Source organism: Somniosus microcephalus, chromosome 5 (genome assembly GCF_052327205.1).
Source record: "Somniosus microcephalus isolate GS21.2 chromosome 5, FLI_Smic_1.0, whole genome shotgun sequence".
Lineage (NCBI taxonomy): Eukaryota > Metazoa > Chordata > Chondrichthyes > Squaliformes > Somniosidae > Somniosus > Somniosus microcephalus.
In genome coordinates this window covers 297,002,799-297,028,207 of record NC_140991.1, presented here as the reverse complement: position 1 = coordinate 297,028,207, position 25,409 = coordinate 297,002,799, and the positions used below count along the sequence as shown (strand labels likewise).

Here is a 25,409-nt window from a genome sequence, read left to right as displayed (position 1 = left end):
TCGTCTTAGGCAATTCAGGGCTGATGTCAGCAAACACTTCTTCACACAAAGGATGGTGGAAATATGGCACTCTGTCCCCCAAAAAGCTGTTGAGACTAGGGCCTAGAAATTCAGTTGCGTTCGCCAGCCGTTAGCGCCATAAGAGGGGTAGATTTGGAGCGCTAGGCACTTAGCGCCCGGGCGCAGACCGATCTGCGCCTACGCCCAACTTCAGTTGACATTTAGCGCCGGCGCAAAGTGTTTGCGCCCACTCAGCTGCGCGCGCAGCTTAGGACGTCATTTCGTCGTGCAACGCTGTTTGTGCGCCCCAAACCGGAACTTCAGTGGCGCCCGCCCAATGTGGGCATGACGCTGTTAAGAACTGTGAAGTGGAACGCAGCAGAGGCCCTGCGGGCCTCGGGGAGCGCTAATTAAAGGGCACTTAGACTGGACTATAAAGGCCAGCCATTTTGCTGCAATGACTTTAGTGCTTTGGATTTCTGGACAGAGACCAAGGAACAGACCTTACTGATTTGGGACAACATAGGAGGTATTTTTGGCTTCTGGCCAGAGCTTGGAAATTTGACTCATTGTGATTTCACTGTTTGCAAGTATATTATGGGGGCTGCATGGGGTTCCAACCCTCAGTTCCAGCATTATGTGCGAAGGGCTCGCAGACGCTGTGTGAGAGGGGCAGCCATGCCTAGACGCAGAGGGGCCATCAGGCGTCGGCAACGTAGGCCTTACCCACTCAGGGAATACCGGCAGCAGGTGTCCTATCTCACCATGACTGCCGCGCATTGTGTTAAGAGGCTGCGCTTCAGAAGGGAGGTGGTTGCAGAGATCTGCCAGCTGCTTCACAGAGATCTGCGTCCACAGCTGATGTGCAGGACGTCTCTGTCGGTGGAAGTGAAGGTCACGGTGGCTCTTAACTTTTATGCAAGCGGCTCCTTTCAAGCCGCTGCTGGGGACATAGCGAACATCTCCCAGTTCGCCGTGCATCGCTGCATCCGGCAGGTCACCGATGCCCTTTTCGCAAGGAGACACCAATTCATCTCCTTCCCCATGACCCTAGAGAGGCAGGAGCAGCGTGCAGTCGGATTTGCCAGGATCGCCGACTTCCCCATGGTGCAGGGCGCCATTGACTGCACGCATGTGGCTATGCGGGCACCTATCGACAATGCCGAGGATTACCGCAACCGGAAGGGCTACCATTCCCTCAATGTACAGCTGGTGTGTGACCACAGGCAGCGCATCCTAGCTGTCAATGCCCGCTTTCCAGGAAGCAGCCACGATGCATTTATCCTGCGCCAGACTACTGTGGCTGACATGTTCCAGGCACAGCCTCCCCCAAGGGGATGGCTTATCGGGGACAAGGGCTACCCTTTGTGTACATGGCTCATGACCCCGCTCCGCGCGCCCAGGACCCCTGCTGAGGAGGCATACAACGAAAGCCATCAAGCCACAAGGAACATCATAGAGCAAACGATTGGCGTCCTCAAGCAACGGTTCCGCTGCCTGGATCGTTCCGGCGGATCTCTACAGTATTCGCCGGATAGAGTCTCCCAGTTCGTCGTCGTTTGCTGCATGCTGCACAACCTGGCTATCCGCAGGACTCAGGCACTGCCACCTCACGTTGGCCCACCACCTCAGGAGGACGAGCAGGAGGACCATGAGGAGGAGGAGGAGGAGTACCAGCCCAGGAGGGAGCCACAAGGTCCAAGGGCCGTCCGCCGGCGGCTTATTGAACGACACTTCTAGGCCCCCTGTCAGGGAATGGCTTGTGGCAATGAACGCACCTGAATGCAGCCGCTCCGCAAGCCCTCAGCCGGTTAACGCAACAACCACTTGAAACATTACACATGGACAAGCTGAATAAATAAAAAGCTTTATTTAACAAACTCAGGGCCCTTCCCACATGAAACACAAAAACAGACAAGACCCCCAAAAAACAGTCAAAAACATATCTCACTCCCACAACTTGGGGAGGAATAACAAAACTTGTCCATCCAATTGGCCTTCATCCTCGGCCTTACCAAGACTAACCCCCCCATACAGAACACAAACACCCCCATCTAAAAAAACATTTGCCTTCATCTTCGGCCTTACCAAAATAAACCCCCCCCATACAGAACACAAACACCCCCATATAAGAAAGCATTTGGCAACACACTCTACTTGGTGTGCCGAGAGGGCGAGTCCTTGTGCAGGCTTGTCCGGCCCCTGCCCGACCTGCTGCTCCGCCTCAACCTGGGCCCTGTGGGTGTTGCAAGGCTGGGGGAAGGCTCCTGAGGGGCACAATGCGTGACGGCAGATGCCCTTGGGGGTCGGCCTAGACGAGGTCCGGCCCTGGTGGGGCCGGCTGCTGACTGCTGCAGCTGTGGCTGGGCAGCATCAGTCTCTCCAGCAGCTCGTCGCAGCTTTGCTGGGGGAGTGGCAGTGGCGGCTGCAGCAATGGGGGCAAGCTGGCTGATGCCAGGCGCTCGCTGGTCGCCAGAGACACTGGCACTCGGCCGGGCTGGCACTGCAGCAAGCGCAGCAATCTGGTGAAGGCCAGACCGCTGTGCTGCAGCAGTGCGGCGGGTGCCGTGACGATGCGTCCGTGACACAGCGAGTGTGGCAGAAGTGAGTGCCCGTACTGCCCTGGTCTGTGCCCGCATCAGACCAGCCAGTGTCTGCACGGCACCACTCATGAACTCTCGACTCGCGTCCTGTGCTACCGCGAGTTGTTCGACACCCCTGGCCTGTGAGTCCCCGAAATCGGCCACACTATGAGCCAGGGACTCAATGGCCTGAGGCAACTGTCCCACAACCCCCATGAACTCGGTGTGGCGCCGCTCCGAGTCCGCGGACATTTGATCAAGGAGCCGCACCTCCTGGGCGAGGACCGTCTCTGGACTGGAGGCTGGACTCTCCCTCTGGGGAGAAGGCCGCCGAGCTGGCCGACCCTTCCCGCGTGGCTGGACGCCACTGGGCCCAGCAACTGCCCTCCCCTGCAACACTTCCCCCCTCTGGGGAGAAGGCAGCCGTGCTGCCCGACCCTTCCCGCGTGGCTGGACGCCACTGGACACAGGAGCTACACCCCCCTGCAACACTTCCCCCTGGCTCTCTTCCAGGCAAGACGTGTCCCCTCCATTGCCATCCCCTGGCGCGGATGAGGGTTCCCCCGATGTGCCGCCTTCCTCTTGGTCCTCGTCGTCCTCCTCTTCCGAGGGACTGACACTCGCAGCTTCAGGGACCTCCTCCTCACCAGCTGAAAGCAGGAAGGCACAAGAGTAGCTTTAGAGTGAGGACAGGGCGTCAGCGAGGGAGGCATGAGTGGTGGCATTATGCGCATTGGTGGGACAGTGGCAAAGGATGTAGATCTGAAGCGCAAGGGGAACGAGAGAGGTCCAAACGGTCATGTCCTTACCATTGGCGCCCAGCACAGGGTCGGCATCTCCAATAGCAACGGGGCCAATCACCCGGGCACGCATGAGTCGAGCCACGCGCTCCTCCAGGTCACTGAGCTCCTGGAACTGGACACGGCCTCCCCCGGTGACAGTCCGGCTCTTCAGATTCTGCGCCAGCTTGGCCTGCAAGAGAAAGGACGGCCTCTAAGTACCGTGTGGTGCCCTGTTGTTGTGTGCACTGCCTCCCATGGTCGAATAGCTTGGCCAGTGTGGTTCCCTGTTGTTGTGTGTACTGCCTCCCATGGTCGAATAGCTTGGCCAGTGTGGTTCCCTGTTGTTGTGTGCACTGCCTCCCATGGTCGAATAGCTTGGCCAGTGTGTCAAGTGCAGAAAGTGCTATTGATGATCATGCCAGTGCCATAGCTGCGGGAGGAGGGCTGGCCATTAGGCCTTTGAGGTCCCTTTGCCCATAATGTGAGGTGCACATGCAAGGATGAGGAGGACACTGGAAAGGGTACTCACCCTGACCAACCGAGTGAGGTCGTTGAACTTCTTCCGGCATTGGTCACCAGTCCTGGGGACATCGCTGTTGGCTGTGACCCTCTGGGCGATTTCCCTCCAGGCTCTCCTGTACAGCCTCTTGGGAGCCTTCTTGCCACTGTCCGGGCACAAGATATCTCTGTTCTTCTCCAAACCCCTAAGCAGCACCCTCAAAGCATGGGCAGAGAAGCGCTGCGCTCGCTGACGGGCCCTCTGCATCGTTGCTGGCGCTATTTCTCTCCAGCAGCAGTGTTTAGGCCTAGCTGGAGGGCTCCAGTATCCAGGGCGTGGCAGCAGATCAAGTCGACCCTTCCCCCTTTAAGAGCTGGCCGGCATCAGGGTGTCTGCTGTCAATCAAAACATGACCGCACCTGCGCTGCGCCCGGCCTCGGCGGTATCAGTCTGCACCGCCGGCTTAGCGCCTAAAGATAGGTGTGCAACGCCAGTTTTAGCACTCGCCCAAACTCCTTGCCCAAAGCTACTGAATATCGGCGAACTGGCCTCCACTTTCCGGCGGGCGCAAACTTTAGCGCCCGCCCGACTTTACCGCCCCAAACGTGGCTATACTGAATTTCTAGGCCTAGGTCCATTGAAAATGTCAAAACTGAGATGGATAGATGGCAAGGGTATTAAGGGTTACGCAACCAAGGCGGGTAGATGGAGTCAAGATACAGATCAACCCTGATCTAATTGAATGGCAGGACAGGCTCAAGGGGCTGAATGGCCTACTCCCGTTCTTATTTACCTTCTTATGTTCCTATGAATGAAAACGGATAACGCTGGCCTACTGAGCACCGGGAATCAATCTAAATTGAGCAGTATGCTTCATTTAAATTAGATTGGTGAGCTGTGGACACCTGTTGTGCATGAGATCACAGAATTACCAGACCACCATCTTGCCCTGGGGACTTTTTAGTTTGAAGTTCCTTTAATTAATCAACTGTCTCCAGCACACTGATTTGAAAATCCTTCAGGATACCAAAGAAAATCCTCTTCAGTGAATATTTAAAAAAATATTTAATGGCTTTGATTTTTTACGGGGGTGGGGAGGGTGGGGGTGCGGGACAAGTCTGGTAAAGGGTGGTGCATCCAGCCAGGTTGGGGACATTTAAATAAAACTTCCAGGACTCCCGCCCAACACTCGGCTAGATTTACTACCTGGCTGGCAGGTGGGAGTGGGAATTTAGCCACGGGGCTGGGGATTCCTTTAACATTGGAGGGTTGGGGATTTCCTTGACATTGGGGGCTGCAGATTCCCCGAAGTTCAGGAGGGGGGATGCCGGGGCTGGGGAGATCCCAAGAACTTCTTGAGGGGCTTGGGGGATGGGGTGGGGAGCACTCCTGCTCCTCCTGGCCCACATCGGGCAAGCAGACAGCATGGGGCTCCACATGCGTGGACGTTTAAATTACATGTCGCCGAGTCCCATGGCGCCGATGACATAAATGGGCAGTGAGTTTTGAATCTTAAGTAGGCCCTCGCCTGCTTTTAGTGGGAGCCTCGTCCAGGGCCTGAATCGCTGCCGTAAACATTATGCCGGCCTGGAATGCAGCGGGATCTTTATTTTTAGGATTTTAACCCTTCGCCTGACTCTCTCCTGCCCGCCCGGGGTGGGGGTGGTTTAAAGATTAAGGCCAATATTTCAACTATATTATTCCATTCTTCAAACTTACTGACACATGTCTTATAGAATTGCAACTCTCTTTCTAACTATTGTTATGTGACACTGGAAGCAAGTTTTAATGCGGTGCTTCTCAACTTTTCTACATTAGAGTCCATTTAATATCTATTTTACATGTTTTAGCAAATACCTATTCTCCTCCTACAGTTCTCCCTTCTGCGTTCTCTGTGTGCTATGTACAGATTGTTTCTCTTGCTCCTATTTTAACTGCTTTATTTACTTTGTACCATAACTTACCCAGAAATGAAAACTTCACAGATGGCAATATTAAAAAGAGACTGCTTCAAATTGCTGAATATGAGGGGAGGGGTTATGGTAAAAAAAATAAAAGCAAATGGGAGAAGGAAATTAAAGGTCACACATTGCACTGCTGACAACACAGATGTACATCCTGACTAAGCTGTTAACATATAAAAAAAAGACACTGCATGGGCAGCACAGACATGGTAAACTTTTAATGGGCAGTATTTAAATTTTTGGTAACAGCACGCCTTTTGCTGAATTATCTATGACTATGGTGTAATGATGTATTTAATGTTTTACTGACTAAACTAAGCAAAAATTATTCTGGTTATGTGGGAAAATACAGCACTAATTTGGGTATGTAATAACTATGTTCTCCAAAAACACTGAAAAGGTTATATTTTTATCTTAACATAGAAGTTCAACTTAATAGTTGTGCAGATACAAAACCAAAAAAGTACCAGCCTTACAAGATTAGGAAGAGAGCACACAGAGTAAAGAGGCTGGAATTTCAGTTACATAGAAACTGGAAGGATTAATTATCCACAAAATACCTGAGCCAGTTGGGATACATCCTAGGCTCAATGAATTATAGGAGGAAATTAGTGCTCTTTTGGTTGATATTTTTCAGAGCTCAATTAATAGTGGAGATGTACCTGAGCAATGGAGGTGGAAAATATAGTTCCATTGTTCAGAATAAGGCACAAACTTGGTAATTACAGGCCAATTAGTCTAACAATTAGTGGGACAGATGGTTGAGCTCACTGAAAAATGCTGAAAATGAACATTTAAAGAGCGCAGGTATTATGGAGATCAGTCTGCACAGTTTTAGAAGCAATAGGTCTTCAGTACTTTACAAACCTACTGGAATTCTTTGACGATGCATCCAAGTGGACCAGGAAAATCCAATAGATGTACAGGAAACTTCGCGATACCCGGCACCGACGGGACCGGCGTGATGCCGATCTATGAAAACTTCCGGACAGACCAGCGCTAATGTTGAAGGATACGGAGGTTTTCATCTCCGTATCTGACAACAAACACTGTTGCTTAGCAACAGCTTGTAAACAGTCGGCCCCCGTACCTTGGAAGCGTCTCTGTATCTTAGCAACAGCTTCAGAGAGGCTTTCCAGAGACTGACTATTTTAAAAAATGCTAGCAGAAGGAAAAAAAAGAAAAAAAACCTAACAAAACGGCTGCTGATTTCTGCCGTTAGATCGAGGTTTCCGGACATACAACTTCCGGATAAACCAAAGTTTCCTGTAGTCTACTTAGATTTCCAAAAGTTGCTCAATAAAGTCCTAATACAGTAAACTCTTGTTTAAACAGCACTTAATAATTCGGAATACTTTAATAACCAGCAAAATAGATAACCGGTAATCTTGCCGAATCCATCCAGCACTCGTTTTGCCGAGTCCGAGTCTCCCGCGGTGGCCGAGTTAGTCAGTGGTTTTAATTTTTGTTTGTGTTAAAAATTGCCTTGGTAGGTATACCTCTTTGTTATCCAGAATTTTTCATCAACTGGCACCATCCTGGTCTCATGGGTGCCGGATAAGAAAGAGTTTACTGTACAGTGCATCAAAAGGACCCCAATTGCATTTTACCTGGTGCCTCAGCGGGAAAGCTGCCGCAGTCGGTCTGTAGATGGAACACGGCCTTCCAAGATAAACGTAAAACCTTCCTATGTGGGCCCAGGAGGAGGAGTTTCCTCTGCTCCACACTCCTCCCCTCCCACTTCCCTCCAGAAACCCCCTCCCCGCCACTTACCTGCCAGTAGGCCGTCACTTAGTGCTGGCTGACGGCCTCTGGCCATCAGAATATTCTCTTCAGTTCGCCGGTCAGCTGTTTCAGGCGGGTAGCTGACTAGCGGTATGTAAATGAGGTCCGGTAGTTAAAATACCCCGGGCCACAAACTTAGGTCAGTTAAGTGCGTCTCACACTCGTCCCAATCAAAACCCAAAGTTTGGAGTTAAAATTGACCCCAATAACACATTTGCTGAGAATACAAAGCAGATAACATGTAGAAAGACACACTTGGACTAATTTTATAGATGGATTAAGATTAGGGCTAGTGGATTTTAATCTGAGCCAATGTTGTGCAATACCTATTGGAATAGGTGACAGTAAACATTAGTATAACAATAAAGGGTCCTGTTAAGTCTGTGAATTATTTAGTTAATTAAGACACAGACTAATGAGTAACAATAAAAACAGGTCTTTACTGGTTGGAGGTAGGGACTATACTGAATACAAGATTACTGCACAGTGCTTATATACTGGTGTGTTCACCCCCGGTATTACGTCTACAGCAGCCTGAGAAAGTAGTACATCTCTTAAGGTGGAACAGGCTTAAGCTCTCTTAAGGTGGAACAGGTTACATACACAACACTCCTCCCTTCTTAGCTTTATAGTCATCCCCCCATTTAACATAACGTAATAACATATATACATATATAACTTCATGTTTAACGTAACATATCACAGATTCAGTCTCTGCGGAAAACAGTTCACAGATTCAATCTCTGTGGTGTAGTCGGTTCACGTTACTCATTCAATAGTCCTTTCATGGATTTAACAGCTTGAACTTCCGAACTGATTTGGCTCCGTTCGGAGGGACCATGTGTGTGATCTGGTAGAGGTGATAATGGTTCAGATGGGTCATCTTCTGTTTTTACTTTTCCTTTTCTGCTTCTTGGAGACTCTCTGGGCTCCATTGTCAGCTGCCACAGCTGCCAGCTGCATGCGCAGTTCCTCCTTCTCTTCCTCCTGTTTCCGTCGTAGAGCCAGCTTCTCCCGATGTTCCGTAGACTTTTGGTGCTCCTCCATGATTTCTGCACTTTGGGAGTCGAAGTTACAAGCTGGGCAGGACAGGACATCGTAATATTCGGTGTCGTCCACCAGGTCATGGTAATATTCGGTGTCGTCCTGAGCTAGACCAGTGAGAGGGTCGTCTATTTCCTCCATACCCAGCTGGACGTTAGCCAGCTCTTGTTCCAAATCCAGACATCTTTCCTGAAGAGACTTCTTCATGTGTACCTCTGCATCCAGCTTTTTCTGGGCTTTCAGCAAGTCGTTTACTAGTGACCTCATTTGTGATTTTAATACTTCAACTTCCTTTGGAGATTGATTGATCGGACTATGCAATCCCTCTACCGGAGCAGCTGTTTCAGCGGTCTGTTGTTCTACATTGACGTGAGTCAGCGTACTTTTGGCATCCAATGGCTGCTCTGTTGCAGTCGTTTCAGTCTGTGTCGTCACATCAGCCATCTCAATGACTTTCGAGAGCTCCGAACCCTTTTCCTTCGAAGATCGCAGCTCGTGTTCAAGTTTTTCCCATTTCAGAGTCTTGTCCCTCAGCATATGAAGGAGTTGGCTGACCGTTAACTCTTCTGACACCAGATTATGGCACGCACCTTCAGAACCTGAATCAGCTTTGATTCGTTCGGCCTCCTCGCGCAGATGGTTGGTGTGCTCCTGCTCCATCAGTTGCTTCTGTTGCCTTTCCAGATTCTCCCACTCTGTAACAAAGAACTTTTTTATTTCATTCATCTCTTGCTCAAAACGGCGAATCATTTGTTCTAATTGCTGTTGTAGTTTGAAATGGAGTTGAGTTCGAGCCCAGTGTCCCTCAAAAATGTGCATATCAGTAGACTTGACAGACTCAGAATTCTCTGTTAAACTATGTTGTTGTTGCTCAGTGGAATTCTGTGCTGAAACTTTGTCTTTTGCACATGGGTTGGTCTTACCATCATCAGTTCTAGAGTCTGGGCTGATTATCTGCACCGAGTTCTCACTCTTTATGGCTTTTAGCGAATGCCAGTCCATATTTATGTTTCTAAACCACTCCCGGCCTAGTAGTGGTGGACCTCCCTCCGGTAGCACATATAAGTCCATTATTTGACTTCCTTCGCCCTTGTTGGCCACTGCAACCTTTATTGTCCCGATGGGGTACACTCTCTGCCCCGTGTAGGTTGTCAATATAATCTCCGTATCCTGTAGGGGAATATGTTGGAATAACCTTCTGTAATCTTTCTTATTCATGACCGACAATGCCGATCCAGTGTCCAATTCCATTTTTACTTGGACTCCTTCTATCTGAAGAGTAACCCAAATTGTCTGGAGGTCTGCACCCTTACCAACGTTGAGTACCCTTAAGCTAGCCAGTTCAATACTGCTTAAGCCAGCCAGTTCATTACTGCTAGCGTCTGAATCGGACTCCTGTTCGGCCACCTTGTGTACTTTTGCGTATTTTCCTTGCGGTGACTTCTTGTTGCTGGTCTTCTTCCCTGACCTGCATACTCTAGCTATGTGTCCAAGCCTACCACAAGTTCTACATTCTTGGTTTTTAAACCAACACTGGTTCTGATCATGCGTTGTCTTTCCACAACGATAACATTTGCCAGAACTCACACCCAATTTGTGTGCACTGAGCTCCGGTGACCGTAGCTGCATTACTGCCGTGCCTCTCGCTGCGGCTTCGTGTGCTGCTGCCATAGTGACCGCCTTCTCAAGCGTCAGCTCATTCTCCTCGAGCAGTCGCTTTTGTGTATCCTGTTTAAATAAACCACACACAAATTTGTCTCGTAGTGCATCTGTCAGTCCCATTCCAAACTGGCAATATTTTGCTAATTTACGCAATTCCAGCAAATATTCAGCATTGCTTTCATGCTGTAGCTGCCTTCTGTCGTAAAATTTAAATCGTTCCGCTAGCATCAGCGGCGTGGGGTTTAGATGATCTTTCAGGACAGTAACAATCTCATCGAACGTCTTATCCGCCGGTTCATCTGGTGATAACAGGTGTTTCAATTGCCCGTATGTCTTCGCACCCATTAAATTTAATAATGTTAGAGCTTTATCTTGGTCACAAATTTTATTGGCCTTACAATAATTTTTTACTCTTTCAACATATATGGCCCAATCTTCGAGGTCACTATCAAAGGTGCTAATATTCCCGTGTTTAGGCATTGTAGATTTGCAATTTCTCAGATTTTATTTTCTTTACTTGTTATCAAAGATGGCGGCTTCCCGCTCTTGCCGTCGTCCTCCGCCCACAAAATGGCGGTTTTCCCGCGCTTGGCGGTCTTCACCCGTCCCCCGACGCCGTCTCCCTTCAGCCCCCGAGTGCGGCCCTTATCTTCGCCGCGATCGCCCGAGTGCGGCCCTTATCAGCGGATGCGATCGATGGCCCGGCTGCGCCTCGCACTTGAAAGCGGCCCGGCCCTTATCAGTGCTTGCGATCGATGGCCCGGCTGCGCCTCGCACTCCCAGCCCTGTCTTCTACTCCGGTTCACAAGCTGATGGAGGCTTCAGGGTCCTAATGCCTGTCGCTTCCACTGGGGTGGTGTGGTTTGAAACCTCTCTTCAACCGCCGTGGAATAACTGCCGCAGGGTAAGAACCTGACTCGTCGCCAGTGTTAAGTCTGTGAATTATTTAGTTAATTAAGACACAGACTAATGAGTAACAATAAAAACAGGTCTTTACCGGTTGGAGGTAGGGACTATACTGAATACAAGATTACTGCACAGTGCTTATATACCGGTGTGTTCACCCCCGGTATTACGTCTACAGCAGCCTGAGAAAGTAGTACATCTCTTAAGGTGGAACAGGCTTAAGCTCTCTTAAGGTGGAACAGGTTACATACACAACAGTTCCTATTTTAAATTCTCCATTGTCAGGAGAAAAGGAAAAACATTTGTCTGAGAAAAAGGTCAGTGTGTGGCCTTTATTAATATGGCAAATCTGAACAGAATAGGACTACAACTCAGAACAACTTACATTGAAACTGTACAGGTCAATAGTGAGAAAGTATAGGTGTAATTTTGGTCACCATACCCCACTCCAAGTATTTAGATGCATTAGAAATGGTTCAGAGAACAGAGCAGGATAATTCCAGGCTTTAGTGGACTAAGTTATGAAGAAAGATCTAAGTGACTAAAATTATTTTCATTGAGAAAAATAGACTGAAGGGAGGCACAATATAGGCCTTCAAAGTAATGAAAGGTACAGATTAGATGGAAGTAAACAAGCTACTTATCTTGGGCAATATATGCAGGACTAGAAGACATTTGCCCTCACTCCCCCGCCTCCCCCGCATTATATATGATGTTTTTGTGGTTAGTGCAGATAGAGTTAGATGAAGTAGGGCGGAAGGAAGCTCATGTGGAGCATAAACACTGACTCAGACTTGTTGTGCTGTAAATTCTATGCAAGTCTATGTCATTTCCATGCAAACAGGATTTTTCAGACTTCTTTCAGAGTATTTTGGGCTGCTAGCATCAAACAGGCCAAAGGAGATGCTCACAGTACAAGACCATGAGACTTTATGGTTCCAACCCAGGAATGGTTGGTCCCCGGAATGTGTACTTTTCATAATATTAATTTTTAAAAAACTTTTCCCATTTTTTACTCTCACTGGCTTTTTTGCTACAATCATCGATAGCAGAAACTTCATGCACTTAGTACTTAAAGTGGTGGCTACACTATTTATTGTGATAATAACTACATGAAATGTCTTCTTAATTACACATGTAAAGACAACCAACCGTATTATGTAACTGACTGAAATGGTGCACATGGTACTTACAGTTCAGTTTTCTAATGGCTTTGATTACTTGATTCAATATATAGCACTATCTCAAGAGCAAGAATAACCTGCAGTAGTTTATGGCCCCGAACTTAAATGTAATTTATGGTGAGATTCTGCCTTAACAGGAGTGCACTTTCATAGGTTGATTCTGGGGCCGGACTAGTTTCCACCAGGTTTCCACCTTATAATTTGCTACATTATCTGGGTCTTTCCATGCGTGCACTCGCCGATGCTGCTAGAAGTGCATTACCATAAGTTTTAATGAGCATACACAGCATCGGAGTTCCCAAATAACATGGCTTGTACTCCCATTGCACCAGGAATAAGTTAGAATGAAATAAATGAGACATACCTGTTGCCAGCATCGGCTGATACTGGGGGAAGTGTTTTCCTTTGAAGAAACTTTCAAGTGGGATTGCTGGCATTAGTGTCTTTTTTTTGTCTTGCACCTGGATTGAGCTGGGCTTGCCTCTGAGATCACTGGGAATTTTTTTGCCCCAACCCACAGTAAGAGGTTCTGAGGTCGAGGTATGGGATTCCTTACAGGCAATGCTTTGTATGCAATTTTAATAGAGAAGAGGGAGGAATGGTGCAGGTGAGTGAGGCAGCATTTGAGGAGACAATACAGGCCACATAGATTTCCCATGGATTTTAAGGGCCTATATTTCTCAAACAATAAGAGGAACCAAACCTCACAAAGTTTTGCAACAATCGCCAGACAGCACTTCCGCTCTTTAACCACAAACTATTTGAACTATTTCTCGGAAACAGCACTCATTTTGCAGCTAGAAATTTGACCTCCTCATTCAGCCTCAATCACCTTCTCAAGAACAACTAGGGGTGGCATAAATGCCCACATCCCGAGAATCAATTTTTAAAAAGTCCATGAGGTTATCACTGCGTTAACAGAAATGACTGCACACCATTGGTAAACTAACGGCACACCATGCAGTTCTGGTACAATGTTACTGCCCCGAGATGCTTTTTTGCAGGACTGTGCATGACAAGTATTACATGACATTTGCAAGCAGTTTCTCACAAATATAAAATACACTGATGTAAATATAAAGGTAAACTTTCCATATTGTTACAGATAAGCACACTCTTGATCCCAGGCAAGGAACACAGCAATACTCCCCATGGAATATGACTCCTCACTTGAAACGTTACTCCCTGGTTGAGGGTTTTACACGCAGGTTGGAACTCATTGGGAGTGAAATTGGTCTTTCAAATGGAAAGGAAAATTTTGCAAGTTGTAAAACGGGCTGCCAATTCGCTATCGCTGTCGCCAAAGACCAATTTCACCCCTGTTCCCTGTAAACCTTGCTACTTCCTAAAATACTGTTTTCTTCAAAAGTTACAGATGACTCTTCCTAGCTGCAATACGTACACAAACTAGGCCAATCATTAATGACTGGTTACGAACATACGAACAATGACAGGTAAAGAAAGCCCCTTTGGTCCATCGAGCCTGTCCCACACAATTGCGATACCTTTGTGAATCGCAATATATACTCCCAACCCCACCCGAAACCATGTAATCTCCTGGGAGAGGCGAAAAACCAAATAAAAACACAGGCCAATTTGGAAAAAAATTCCTCTCCGACCCATCTAGGCAATCAAAACTAGTCCAGATCATCACTGGCCCTGAATTCCCTGCAGTTCCTACCTTCTTTAGGAGGTGATCTCTGCCCCAGCCAGAAACAGCTCTTACTTGAAGGAATTCAGCGAATCAGCATCCACCACAGCCTGTTTCAGAGGTCCACTATTCTCTGGAAAAAGAACCACCTCCTGACATCGAACCTTGATCTGGCCTTATACAACTTAAATTTGTGTCCCCTGGTCTCCCTAGCCTATTTAATTGGAACAAACTGCCAACTGGAATGCAATCTATTCCCTTCATTATCTTATAAACCTCAATCAGATCCCCCCATAGTCTACATTTCTCTAAAGTGTAGAGTCCCAACTCTTTTAGCCTATCTTGATAACTCAGATGCTTTAAACTGGGAATTAGTCCAGTGGCTCTCCTCTGCATCCTTTCTAAAGCCTCAATGAGGAGACGAAACCTGGACACAGTATTCTAAGTGCAGCCTGATCAAGGTCTTGTACAAGGACAAAACTGTATGCCTCGTTTTGTACTCAACTGTCCTGTGGATTCACCCCAACACCCTATTTGCTCTAGCTATCGCTTCATGGCATTGCTCCTGTGCCTTTAGAGATGTAAGCACTAGAGTGCCCAAGTCTCTTTCTATCTCCACCTTCTCTAATGCTTTTCCCTGAAGGTGTATGAATGTTGAGCATTTGCCCTGTTCCACATGCATAACACTGCACTTATCCAAATTAAACATCATTTGCCAGTCATGAGCCCAATCCCCCAACACATTAAGATCCACCTGAAGCAGACAAGCATTGTCTACAGTCCTAACACTCGCACAGATCTTAGTATCATCTGCAAATTTGCAGCTCGTGCCCCAAACACCCACATTCAGAGCATTAATAAAAATAGTAAAGAGCAATGGTCCCAACACCAATCCCTGCAGGACACCACTGGTGACCGGTCTCCAAACAGATTCAAATCCATCTATAACTACTTTCTGCCTACGTCCTGCCAGCCAGTTCTCAATCCAGCTCAATATATTACCACTAATACCAGAGGGTTCGATCTTATAGAGAAGCCTCTTGTGCAGTACTTTATCAAGAGCTTTTTGGCAGTCAAAGTAGACAATGTCTAACTGGACATCCCTCATCCACCAACTTAGTAACTTCTTCAAAAAATACAATTAGATTTGTAAGACATGACTTCCTTTTTATGAAGCCATGTTGGGTGTCCCCAATATGTCCCTCTCTATCCAAGCATTCATATATTGCATCCCTAATGATTCCCTCAAGCATCTTACCTATTATTGATGTCAAACTAATGGGCCTATAGTTATCAGAGTCCGTGTTGCCACTTTTTTTTTTTTTATAAAAGATGGAGATTACATTAGCCTCCTTCCAGTCTACGGGAACCATTCCAGAGTGCAGTGAGCTATTAAAAATACAGGCTGGGGTTCGCACAGCACATGTCCCATCTGCCTGTAGTTATTCAGCTCCAGAACTACAGATGTAGCTTGGGACAAGTGAAAGCTGTGATTATGCAGCTCATTTATACTATGCATTGTAGACATAAAAATTATTTATTTTGGCAGAACAAATTTTGCTGCAATTTAATGTGCTGCACATAACCCTTTAGCATCAGGATTGTGCAGTGCCGAAGGGTCCAATATGGCAAACAGTGTATGCGTGTGCTCAATCCACTCTGGGAGAGCACCGAATTAGATAGGGCGCCCCAGAATCGTCCAGGGCGCACGTTTGAAAATCCATGGCCTAACACTGGTCTCAGGCCCCTTACCCATATTGATCGTGCCTGACCACAGTATGAGTTGTTCATGTGGTCTGTTTTCTCTGGGCTAAAGCAGCCAAATCAGTCTTAAAAGGTGCCATTGGAAGTTGCCACAAAAAGTTCAGTAAAAAGAATTTTACTTTCCTGAATGTGGAGCCAGGAGTACTGTTCCTGGCTCCACATAGATACCGCGGACCGTTACCTACCATTACTGATCCCCCTCCTGATGTTCATAACACTACCGCTACCAGGTGCCCCCAGCCCGTCGATTGTGTCCTGATGACGCAAGAGGACTCACTGAATCTGCCCTGTATCCTCAACATTCTTTCTATTGTATGGAGCCTAAAACTGCACAAAGTACTCCAACCGTGGTCTCACTGAGCTTTTATATAGATTTGCCATTACATCTCAACTTTTATATCCTATACCCATTGATATAAAACCCAGTATTCCATTAGCATATTTTATGGCTTAATCTACTTGAGGTGTCACTTTTCAGGTCTTGTGAACCTGAACCCACAGATCACTGTGTTCTTCCAGCCTTCCCCATTCAAAAGTATAATTATTACTTGTTTTTTTATTACTAATAATCAAAATGTACTACCAGACAGGGAAAGGGGGGATGGGAGGAAAGAACAAAAGGGAAGGTATGTGATAGGGTGGAAGGTGTTTAAATGACAAAAGGTAAGATTGTACAAAGCAAAAGGAGATGGTATTGGGACAAGTAAAGAAACAAAAGATGGGTCTAGAAGAGGTGTAAATGGGAATAGCAGAGTCATCTTTGCTGCCTGACCTGCTGTGTATTTCCAGCATCAGCAGTATTTTGCTTTAGCATGGGATTCTTGGGTAATCTTGCCTTGGCAGATTCCTTCAAGTTGTCAATTCTCCCACAGGTACTATAGACAGCGATAAAATAAAAACAGAAAATGCTTGAAAATACACAGCAGCTGAGTCAATATCTGTAAATACATAGCTGGCCACCACCTCCCGAGAAAGGTCTGCTGAAGTGCCAAACAAGGCAACCCTCCCTGCAGCCACCTCATGAAGCAGAACTTTCATTTTACTAGCCATCAAAAAGGGTGTCAGATAGTGTGCTGCTCCACCACATGCCCCCAGGCTCCATTTCATGTCTCCACCGAGTTTAATGCACCTCATTTTTGCCCACCACTTCATCCTTCTTCCATTATTACCCATACAAACAGAGCCTTTGCAAAGATTGTGAGAACTGTTTAAATTCATTGAGATTTTATAAAGTCTAATAGAATATTTGTCTCTAGATGCAGACACGTTAAGCAGTCACATCCTTTTAAATCTGATGTTACAACCCTGCACACAATAGATATCCGGTCCCCCAATTAGACTACTTAAGGCGCTGGCTTCGTGTGGTGTTTCAAATAGTTATTTAACTGATTTGATCCCAGAAATTAGCTAGAGGTTAGCTAAATGTTTTTTTGGTGAGTGCTGTGCCTGCATCAGTCTAGTCCCATTGGCACTCCACCGGGACTGAATATCTACCTAGAATCTATATACGATTTGTAGCGCTGTCCACAACTCATTCACTACTTCACTTGTGAGTTATTGCACATGACTCCTCATTACATATTCTCCGTGAGAGTGTATTACATTGAGTATACATGAAAACACAACAAATAAGTATCTTTTCATGGATCAGTCCCCGTCAAACTTTCCACTTAATTCAGTATGCAAAAAGTAACCACCTGGCATTTAGACAGTTACACAATTCTTGTTCTGTTGCATAATGTCTGTTTTACAGTTTCTGCCCCATTCAGAAGGAATTATTTTATATTCAAAACTTGCATTATTTTAGTTTAACATTTTACGCTTACCTTATATCCAAGGCTCCATTATTTTTCTTTTTTCACACAAAGGGTTATATTTTCCTGCCAAAGGTTTGTAATTTTGCTACGGCTATTTTGAACCACCTTATATTGTTCCTAACAAATGCAATTAATGCCAATACAAGCTTCCGAATGTGGTTAGGGAAATAGTCCAGGACACATGTACCACTATGACACAACAACTTTCTCACTTTATGGTGTTTTTGATAAGTATTCATGCAACATTATGTCACAAGATAGTACAACAATGTTGTTTTACCTGAAAGCAATAGTTTTACCACACAGCATTTACTTACAGAGATGGAACGTTCTGAAAGGTTGACCCTGACTGGGTAGAGGGAAACTGATTTCCAAATTCCAAAGAACAATCATTATCTTCAATTTCATTGAGCTCTTCATCTGTGATGATGTCAAAAACTGCATCGTCTGGTTTGGTGGAACTTTCTGTAAGATCCAAAATTGGGATTGTCCATCGATTTACAAATGGAACAGGTGAAACACAGCACTGTCACAGAACGTTAAGAACGTAAGAAAATATGAGATAAGAAAAATTAAAAATCAGCCCATCAAACCCAGTCCTTTACAAGACTACAGGAAACTCTCGATTTACCGGCACCTAAATAACCGGACATCTCTGTTAACCGGCAAAATTCAGGAGTAGGTTCAGGTAAGTTTTACTTCATATTAGTGGCCGTTCCTGGATCTGTGGCTGTGTAACCGGGGTTCCTGCACCTGTTGCTAAGCAACAGGGAAGCCTGGATCTGTTGCTGTGTATGGGGCTCTCGTACCTTTTACTATACCTCGCTGTAATCCGGACTTTTTGATAAACCGGCACCACGCCGGTCCCGTCGGTGCTGGATAAAAAAGAGTTTCCTGTATTATGCACTTTGCCCCCACTTTAATAAGCTTCTGAAGAAAAATTCTACGCAATTTATTCCCTACACATAAGGGGCAATTTTAATTCTACCTGCCGGCAGAAACACTGCGATACAAAACATACAAGTTGATGGACAAAACGTGGAGGAAATGGACGACTTTACCTAGGTAGCAAACTGTCATCAGGTGGGCATATTGAGCCAGTCATACCAAGGTGAATTGGCTTAGCAACTTCAGCAATGAAGAGCCTGGAGTCAAAAGGTGAAAATCCCATCGAAAGCACAGATCTATTAGACCTGCATCCTTTCAATACTTTTGTATGAATCTAAAAATAGTATAAATCAACAAATAATAGAGGCTTGTAAAAAAGGTACGGTAATAATCATGGGTGATTTTAATCTCCATATTGATTGGACAAATCAAATTGGCCATGGTAGCCTTGAGGAGGAGTTCAGAGTGCATCCGGGATGATTTCCTAGAACAGTATGTGATGGAACCGACCAGGGAGCAGGCTATCTTGGATCTGGTATTGTGTAATGAGACAGAATTAATAAATGATCTCATAGTAAAGGATCCTCTAGGAAAGTGATCATAGCATGGTTGAATTTCAAATTCAGTTGGAGGGTGAGAAAGTTGTATCTCAAACCAGTGTCCTAATCTTAAACAAAGGCAATTACAATGGCATGAGGGCAGAACTGGCTAAAGTGGACTGGAAAAATAAAAGGGTAAGACAGTTGAAATGCAGTGGCGGACATTTAAGGAGATATTTCATAACTCTCAACAAAAATATATTCCAGTGAGAAAGAAAGATTTTAAGAGAAGGGAGCACCATCCGTGGCTAACTAAGGAAGTAAAGGATGATATCAAATTGAAAATGAAAGCATACAAGTCCAAAGATGTGCGGGTTAGGTTGATTGGCTATGATAAAAAAATTGACCCTTAGTGTTAGGGGGATTAAATACGTGGGGTTACAGGGATAGGGTGGGATATGTGTCGGTGCAGGCTCGATGGGCCGAAATGGCCTCTATCTGCACTGTGAGGTTTCTGTGATCTGTGAATGTTGCCAAGATTGGTGGGAGACCAGAGGATTGGGAAATTTTTAAAAACTAGCAAAGGATGACTAAAAAAATAAGAGAGATGAATTATGAGAGTAAACTGGCAAGAAACATTAAAACAGATAGTAAGAGCTTCTACAGGTATACAAAAAGGAAGAGGGTAGCTAAAGTAAATGTTGGTCCCTTAGAGGATGAGACTGGGGAATTAATAATGGGGAAACGGGGAAATGGCAGAGACTCAACAAATATTTTGTATCTGTCTTCATGGTAGAAGTCACTAACAACATCCCAATAATGGATAATCAAGGGGCCACAGGGAGGGGGGAACTAAAGACAATCACTATCACTAAGGAAATAGTACTTGGTAAAATAATGGGACTAAAAGATGACAAGTCCCCTGGACCAGATGGCCTGCATCCCAGGGTCTTAAAAGAAGTGGCTGCAGAGATAGTGGATGCATTGGTTGCAATATACCAAAATTCCCTGGACTCTGGAGAGGTCCCAGTGGATTGGAAAACCGCAAATACAACACCCCTATTTAAGAAAGGAGGGAGACAGAAAGCAGGAAACTATAGACCAGTTAGCCTAACATCTCCATTTGCTGGAGTTCTTTGAGGCGGTAATGAGCAGGGTGGACAAAGGTGAACCAGTGGATGTGGTGTTTTTGGATTTCCAGAAGGCATTCGATAAGGTGCCACATAAAAGGTTACTGCATAAGATAAGAGCTCACGGGTAATATATTAGCATGGATAGAGAATTGGCTAACTAACAGAAAGCAGAGAGTCGGGATAAATGGGTTATTTTCCGGTTGACAAAAGGGTGACTAGTGGGGTGCCACAGGGATCGGTGCTCGGGCCTCAACTATTTACAATTTTACATTAATAACTTGTATGAAGGGACCGAGTGTAATGTAGCCAAGTTTGCGGATGATACAAAGATGGGTGGGAAGCAAGTTGTGCAGAGGACTCAAAGAACCTGCAAAGGGATATAGTCAGGCTAAGTGAGTGGGCAAACATTTGGCAGATGGAGTATAATGTGGGAAAGTGCGAGGTTATTCACTTTGGCAGGAAAAATAAAAAAGGGTTATGGGGAGCGGGCGGGGAAGTAGCTTTGAGCCCAAGATCAGCCATGATCTTTATTGAATGGCAGAGCAGGCTCGAGGGGCCAAGTGGCCTATTCCTGCTCCTATTTCTTATGTTCTTATGGGGGGAAAATTCAGTTGGTTGCGCCTCCCATTAGCGCCTTAAGAGGGCGCTAACGGGACGCAACGCAGCTAGCGCCCGGGTGCGGCACTGCCCACGCCTCCCGCAAAATTCAGCGGGAGGTTAGTGGTGGCGCTAACCAGTAGCGCTGCGCCGCTGGTGATGACGTCATTGGTGTGCGCAGCGACCCGCTTACGTCCCGGCCACGAACTTCGGGAGCGCCCCGACTTACCACCGGACGCTATGTCCGACAGGGTCAGGGGGGCGTACCTGCGGCCGGGGGGGCGCAATTTAAAGGCGCGGTGCGGGGCGGCCATTTTTGTTGCTGGCCGCCTGCCAGCACCTGCCTGCGCTCCCGTCCCCGGCCTCCTGAACCCCTCCCCCCCGCGGAGTGCCGGCTGCGCTCCAAGAGCCCGGCACTTCTCGAGTGCCGGGCTCTTTTGCCTGCACTCCCGATCCCCGGGGGCCCAGCTGGGCCCCAGGTCATGCTGCACAAGGCCCCTCCCCTTTAAGAAGGGGAAGGCCTGCAATGCCACGGTGCGACGTGCCGCAGCGCCCGCAATATTGACTCACAGCGCCCCAGAGGGATGCAGTGCGCTTCCAGTAGCGCCCCGCTTCCCTCTTGGGGTGCAACCACTCAATTTCCGGCGCGGGGGTGCTAATTTTTCTGGGGCGCTGCAAAGTTAGCGCCCGAATTTTTTTAGCCCTATGTTCTTAAAACATAGATGCTGTTTAAACAATACATCAAGAGACTGAAAGCAGTTCATACACGCTTTCAGATGAGACTGCTGGTAATTAGATGGTTTGACTTGGTCAGTAACACAGCTGTAACAACGAGAACTGGACTCGAGAAGATTGAAGTCATCATTGATTGTCACCGCCGGGCACTAGTGGAAATAGTTTCTCTGTATCTACCCTATTAAATCCCTTTATCATTTCAATTAGATCGCACCTTAATCTTCTATACTCAAGGGAATACAAGCCTAGTCTATGCAACCTGTCCTCATAAATTAACACTTTAAGCCCTGGTATGATTCTGGTGAATCAGCACTGTACACCCTCCATGGCCAATATATCCTTCCTGAGGTGCGGTGCCCAAAATTGAACCCAGTACTTCAGATGGCCGAGGCTCTATACAACTGAAGCATATATTCTTGCCCTTTGCATTCCAGCCACCTTGAGATGAAGGTCAACATTCCATTAGTCTTTTTAATTAATTTTTGGGCCTGTGCTCTAGTTTTGAGTGATTTGTGTACATGGATATCCAAATCCCTATGCTCCTCCACAGTTCTTAGCTCCTCACCATTAAGAAAATATTTTGATTAGTCTTTCTTGGATCCAAAGTGGGTGACCTCCCACATCCCCACATTGAACTCCATCTGCTACAGTTTTGCCCACTCACTTAAATCAGTCTTTGTAACTTCTTACTCCCATCTACACAACTTACTGTGCCTCCTAACTTAGTTGCATCTGTAAACTTGAATATACAACTCTCTATACTTTCATCCAAGTCATTGATATATATGGTGAAAAGCGGAGGCCCCAGTACAGATTTCTGGGGAACATTACTTGTCACGTCCCGGCAATGAGAGAAGGTTCCCTTTATCTCTACTTTCTATCTCCGACCTCTCATGTCACAAGGTTACATCCAATTCTGTGCGCTTTCACTTTTGCTAATAATCTCATGCAGAACCTTATCAAAAGCCTTCTGGATGTCCATTTAGACGACATCCATAGACATTCCCTTATCCGCCATTTTAGTGATCTCATCAAAAAATTCAACTAGATTATAGTCAGACACGACCTACCCTTCACAAATCTCCACTCTCTTTGATCAGCTCTTACTTGTCCCAAATGCACAGTGACACTGTCCATCATGATAGAATCCAGTTACAGCCCACAACTGATGTTAATCTGATGGGTCCGTAATTTCTCCCTCCCACTCTTCTTAAATCATAGAGGGACATTTATAATTTTCTAATCAAAGGCACAATTCCAGAATTTAGAAAGATTTAGAAAATGATGACTGACACAGCTGCAATTTCTTCAACTATTTCTTTTAATACCCTAGGGTGGAAACCAGCAGGTCCTGGAGACTTGCCCATCTTAAGTCCCATTACTTACTCCATTACCATTGTTATACTTATATTTAATCCAATAAATTCATCACTTTGACTTATTTTTAGGTTCCCTTGTACCGCTGGTATTCTGGCCTCTTTCTCTACTGTGGAGAATTACACAAAAGTATGTTTAACAAATCTGCCATTTCCTTATTGTCCATTATAGTCTCACTGGCATTGGTCTTTAATGGGCCCATATTCCCCTTTACAACTTTATTTCTCTTTCTATTTATAAAATAGTTGACTGTTAGCTTCAATATCCCGTGCAAGCTTTTTTTCATATTCTCTTTTTACACACCCCAAAAACAGTAAGTTTGTAAAATATAGTTATCTGAACCTGAGCCGGGAGGAGCAGGAGTGGTCCTCCCGATCCCACATTAAAACCGCAGACTGATGGCGGTCACCGCTCGAACCCCCCTCCTGATTGCCGCCTCTACAGCTGTCCCGATCGTGCCCCAGTCCTGATGTCACCCCACTTCCCACTGCCCTCTCTTTCCCAGTCGCCACCCTCCTAATCGCTTCCCCTTCCCCTTTAACGACCTACCTCAGGGCTGCTGCTTACGATGCTGCAGCCCGAAACTCAAAGCCTCTTTGCTGGCGAGCTACATGGGGACATCCAGCAGGTGTCTGCAGCTCGCCGGTCTCACTTAATTGAGGCCAAAGGCCCAATATCAGGTGCACCTCGGGCCTACCCGTTTAGGCACAGGACTAGTTTCATGCGCCCAATTCACACCAGAAGCAAAATAATTTCTAGACCATTGTTCCAGAAAACTGCCCCGAATACATTCTGGAAATTCATCGTCTTTGCTCTCGTACCTTCTTTTTTTATCTTTAGGTTACTATTATTTCTACACAAACTCTCCCCTCACCCTCCCACCCCCATTACTACAGTGAAACCTGTACAAATAGACACCCCCAAAAAACAGACAATTGCTGACAGTCTCAAATAACTTACATTATAATAGATACAAACTGCCCCTATAAACCACGGACACTCACAAATTACGAACGGACCGCCTTCAATGCATGAAGTCCGTTTACAACTTAAAACACCGGACACAAAGGTAAGTGCGAGGCGGCAGCGGGTGAAAAAAAACCAGCTTTTGTGTAATGGAGATTTATTTGCCCAGCATGCACTGCAGCAGAGAAACCTCTCTATCACTGGAATTGATTGCTTGCACAGCTCTATCGCAGGGATAGAGAGGTTTCTCTGCCGCTATGGATGCTGGGTAAAAAGGTGTCCATAATTTACAGGTTTCACATTAGTTTAAAGTCCTTTCCACAGACCTATTTATCCTTTCCGCTAGGACCTTGGTCCCAGTCCAGTTCAGCTGCAGCCCGACCCAGTAATACAGCTCCTCCTGTCCCAGTACTGGTACCAGTGTACCATGAAATGGAATCCCTCTTTCCGCCACACATTCACTTCCTGATCTGTTTGTCCCTATGACAATTAGCACGTAGCTCGGGTAGTAATCTGGAAATTACCACCCACAAGGTCCTGCTTTTTAATTTAGTGCCTAGCTCCTAATAGTAGGACTTCCTCCCTGTTCTTTCCTCTGTCGTTGGTACCAACGTGGACCACGGCAAATGCTTCTACTCCTCCCCTTTCCCACGATGCTCTGCTCTGCCACCTCTCAGATTCCCCCAGGCTTTTTTAGCCTGCTCTCTCTTCTGAGTAAGCGGCAAGACACCCACCTAAAGTTGGTGTGGTCCTTCTTTAGATATGATGTTGTCATCAGCCACTGACTGCAATTTTAACTGTGGCCTGAATGGGGAACCACTGAGGTTCTCCAGTCAGGTGAAAATAACAGAAGAGAGGATCCAGGGCCAGAACAGGTTTAATGTTTTTGCTTTCCTTGTGTGGCCAAGAAGAGCAGGAGTGGCTTTCCGTGTCCCAGATTCTCACCCTTTCGCTCTCAAAACCCCCTACCCGCCACTTACCTTGTTGGCGTCAAAAGCGCCTTTGGTGCTTGCTCGCGGCCTCCTATCACCTAAAATCAGGACTCTGGAGCCTGCAGTTATGTTTTGCAGCCTTAGTTTCCAAATTCTTATTAGGAATCTTCCACACTACAGTAATATGGTATTGTTTATTGATACTGACAAAAAGCACACGTCACAAACAAAATGCAATTAAAAAAAAACAGACCTTAGAAACCAATGCAAGTCAAGTACATGGTGTAACAGGGATTGGACAGCAATGGAGGCAGAGGCTCCCAGGATATAGCAGCGCTGGGGAGGATATTGGGGTCTGACACTGACGCAAATCCTAGGCTATGTCAACTGGGGAGTGATCCTGGAGTCTAGTAGCACACAAGAGGGGCCCCAGGCATAGTAGCAAGAGGGGAGAGACAGAGATCATGTAGCCTGGTTCGATGTGTGGGACGTGTCAGCACTGAGAAAGGAATCCAGCAGTCTGGAAACAAAGGGCGGACTGCCTCAGAAGAACCTAGCCTGATCCATTCCAGCCATTAGGGACTCCTGTTACTTTACATGCG

At 46.4% G+C, this 25,409-nt stretch overlaps 1 protein-coding gene across 7 annotated transcripts in view; it reads right to left on the bottom strand.

The window, feature by feature from the left end:
• Positions 1 to 25,409, bottom strand: part of fyco1a (FYVE and coiled-coil domain autophagy adaptor 1a) — a 272,403-nt gene that overhangs the window by 152,220 nt on the left and 94,774 nt on the right. For all 7 annotated transcript variants that reach the window (XM_085989186.1, XM_085989185.1, XM_085989184.1 and 4 more), the window contains one exon: positions 17,958 to 18,105. In XM_085989186.1, coding sequence (XP_085845312.1) covers positions 17,958 to 18,105 — 148 coding nt within the window. The remainder of the gene's footprint in view (positions 1 to 17,957; positions 18,106 to 25,409) is intronic.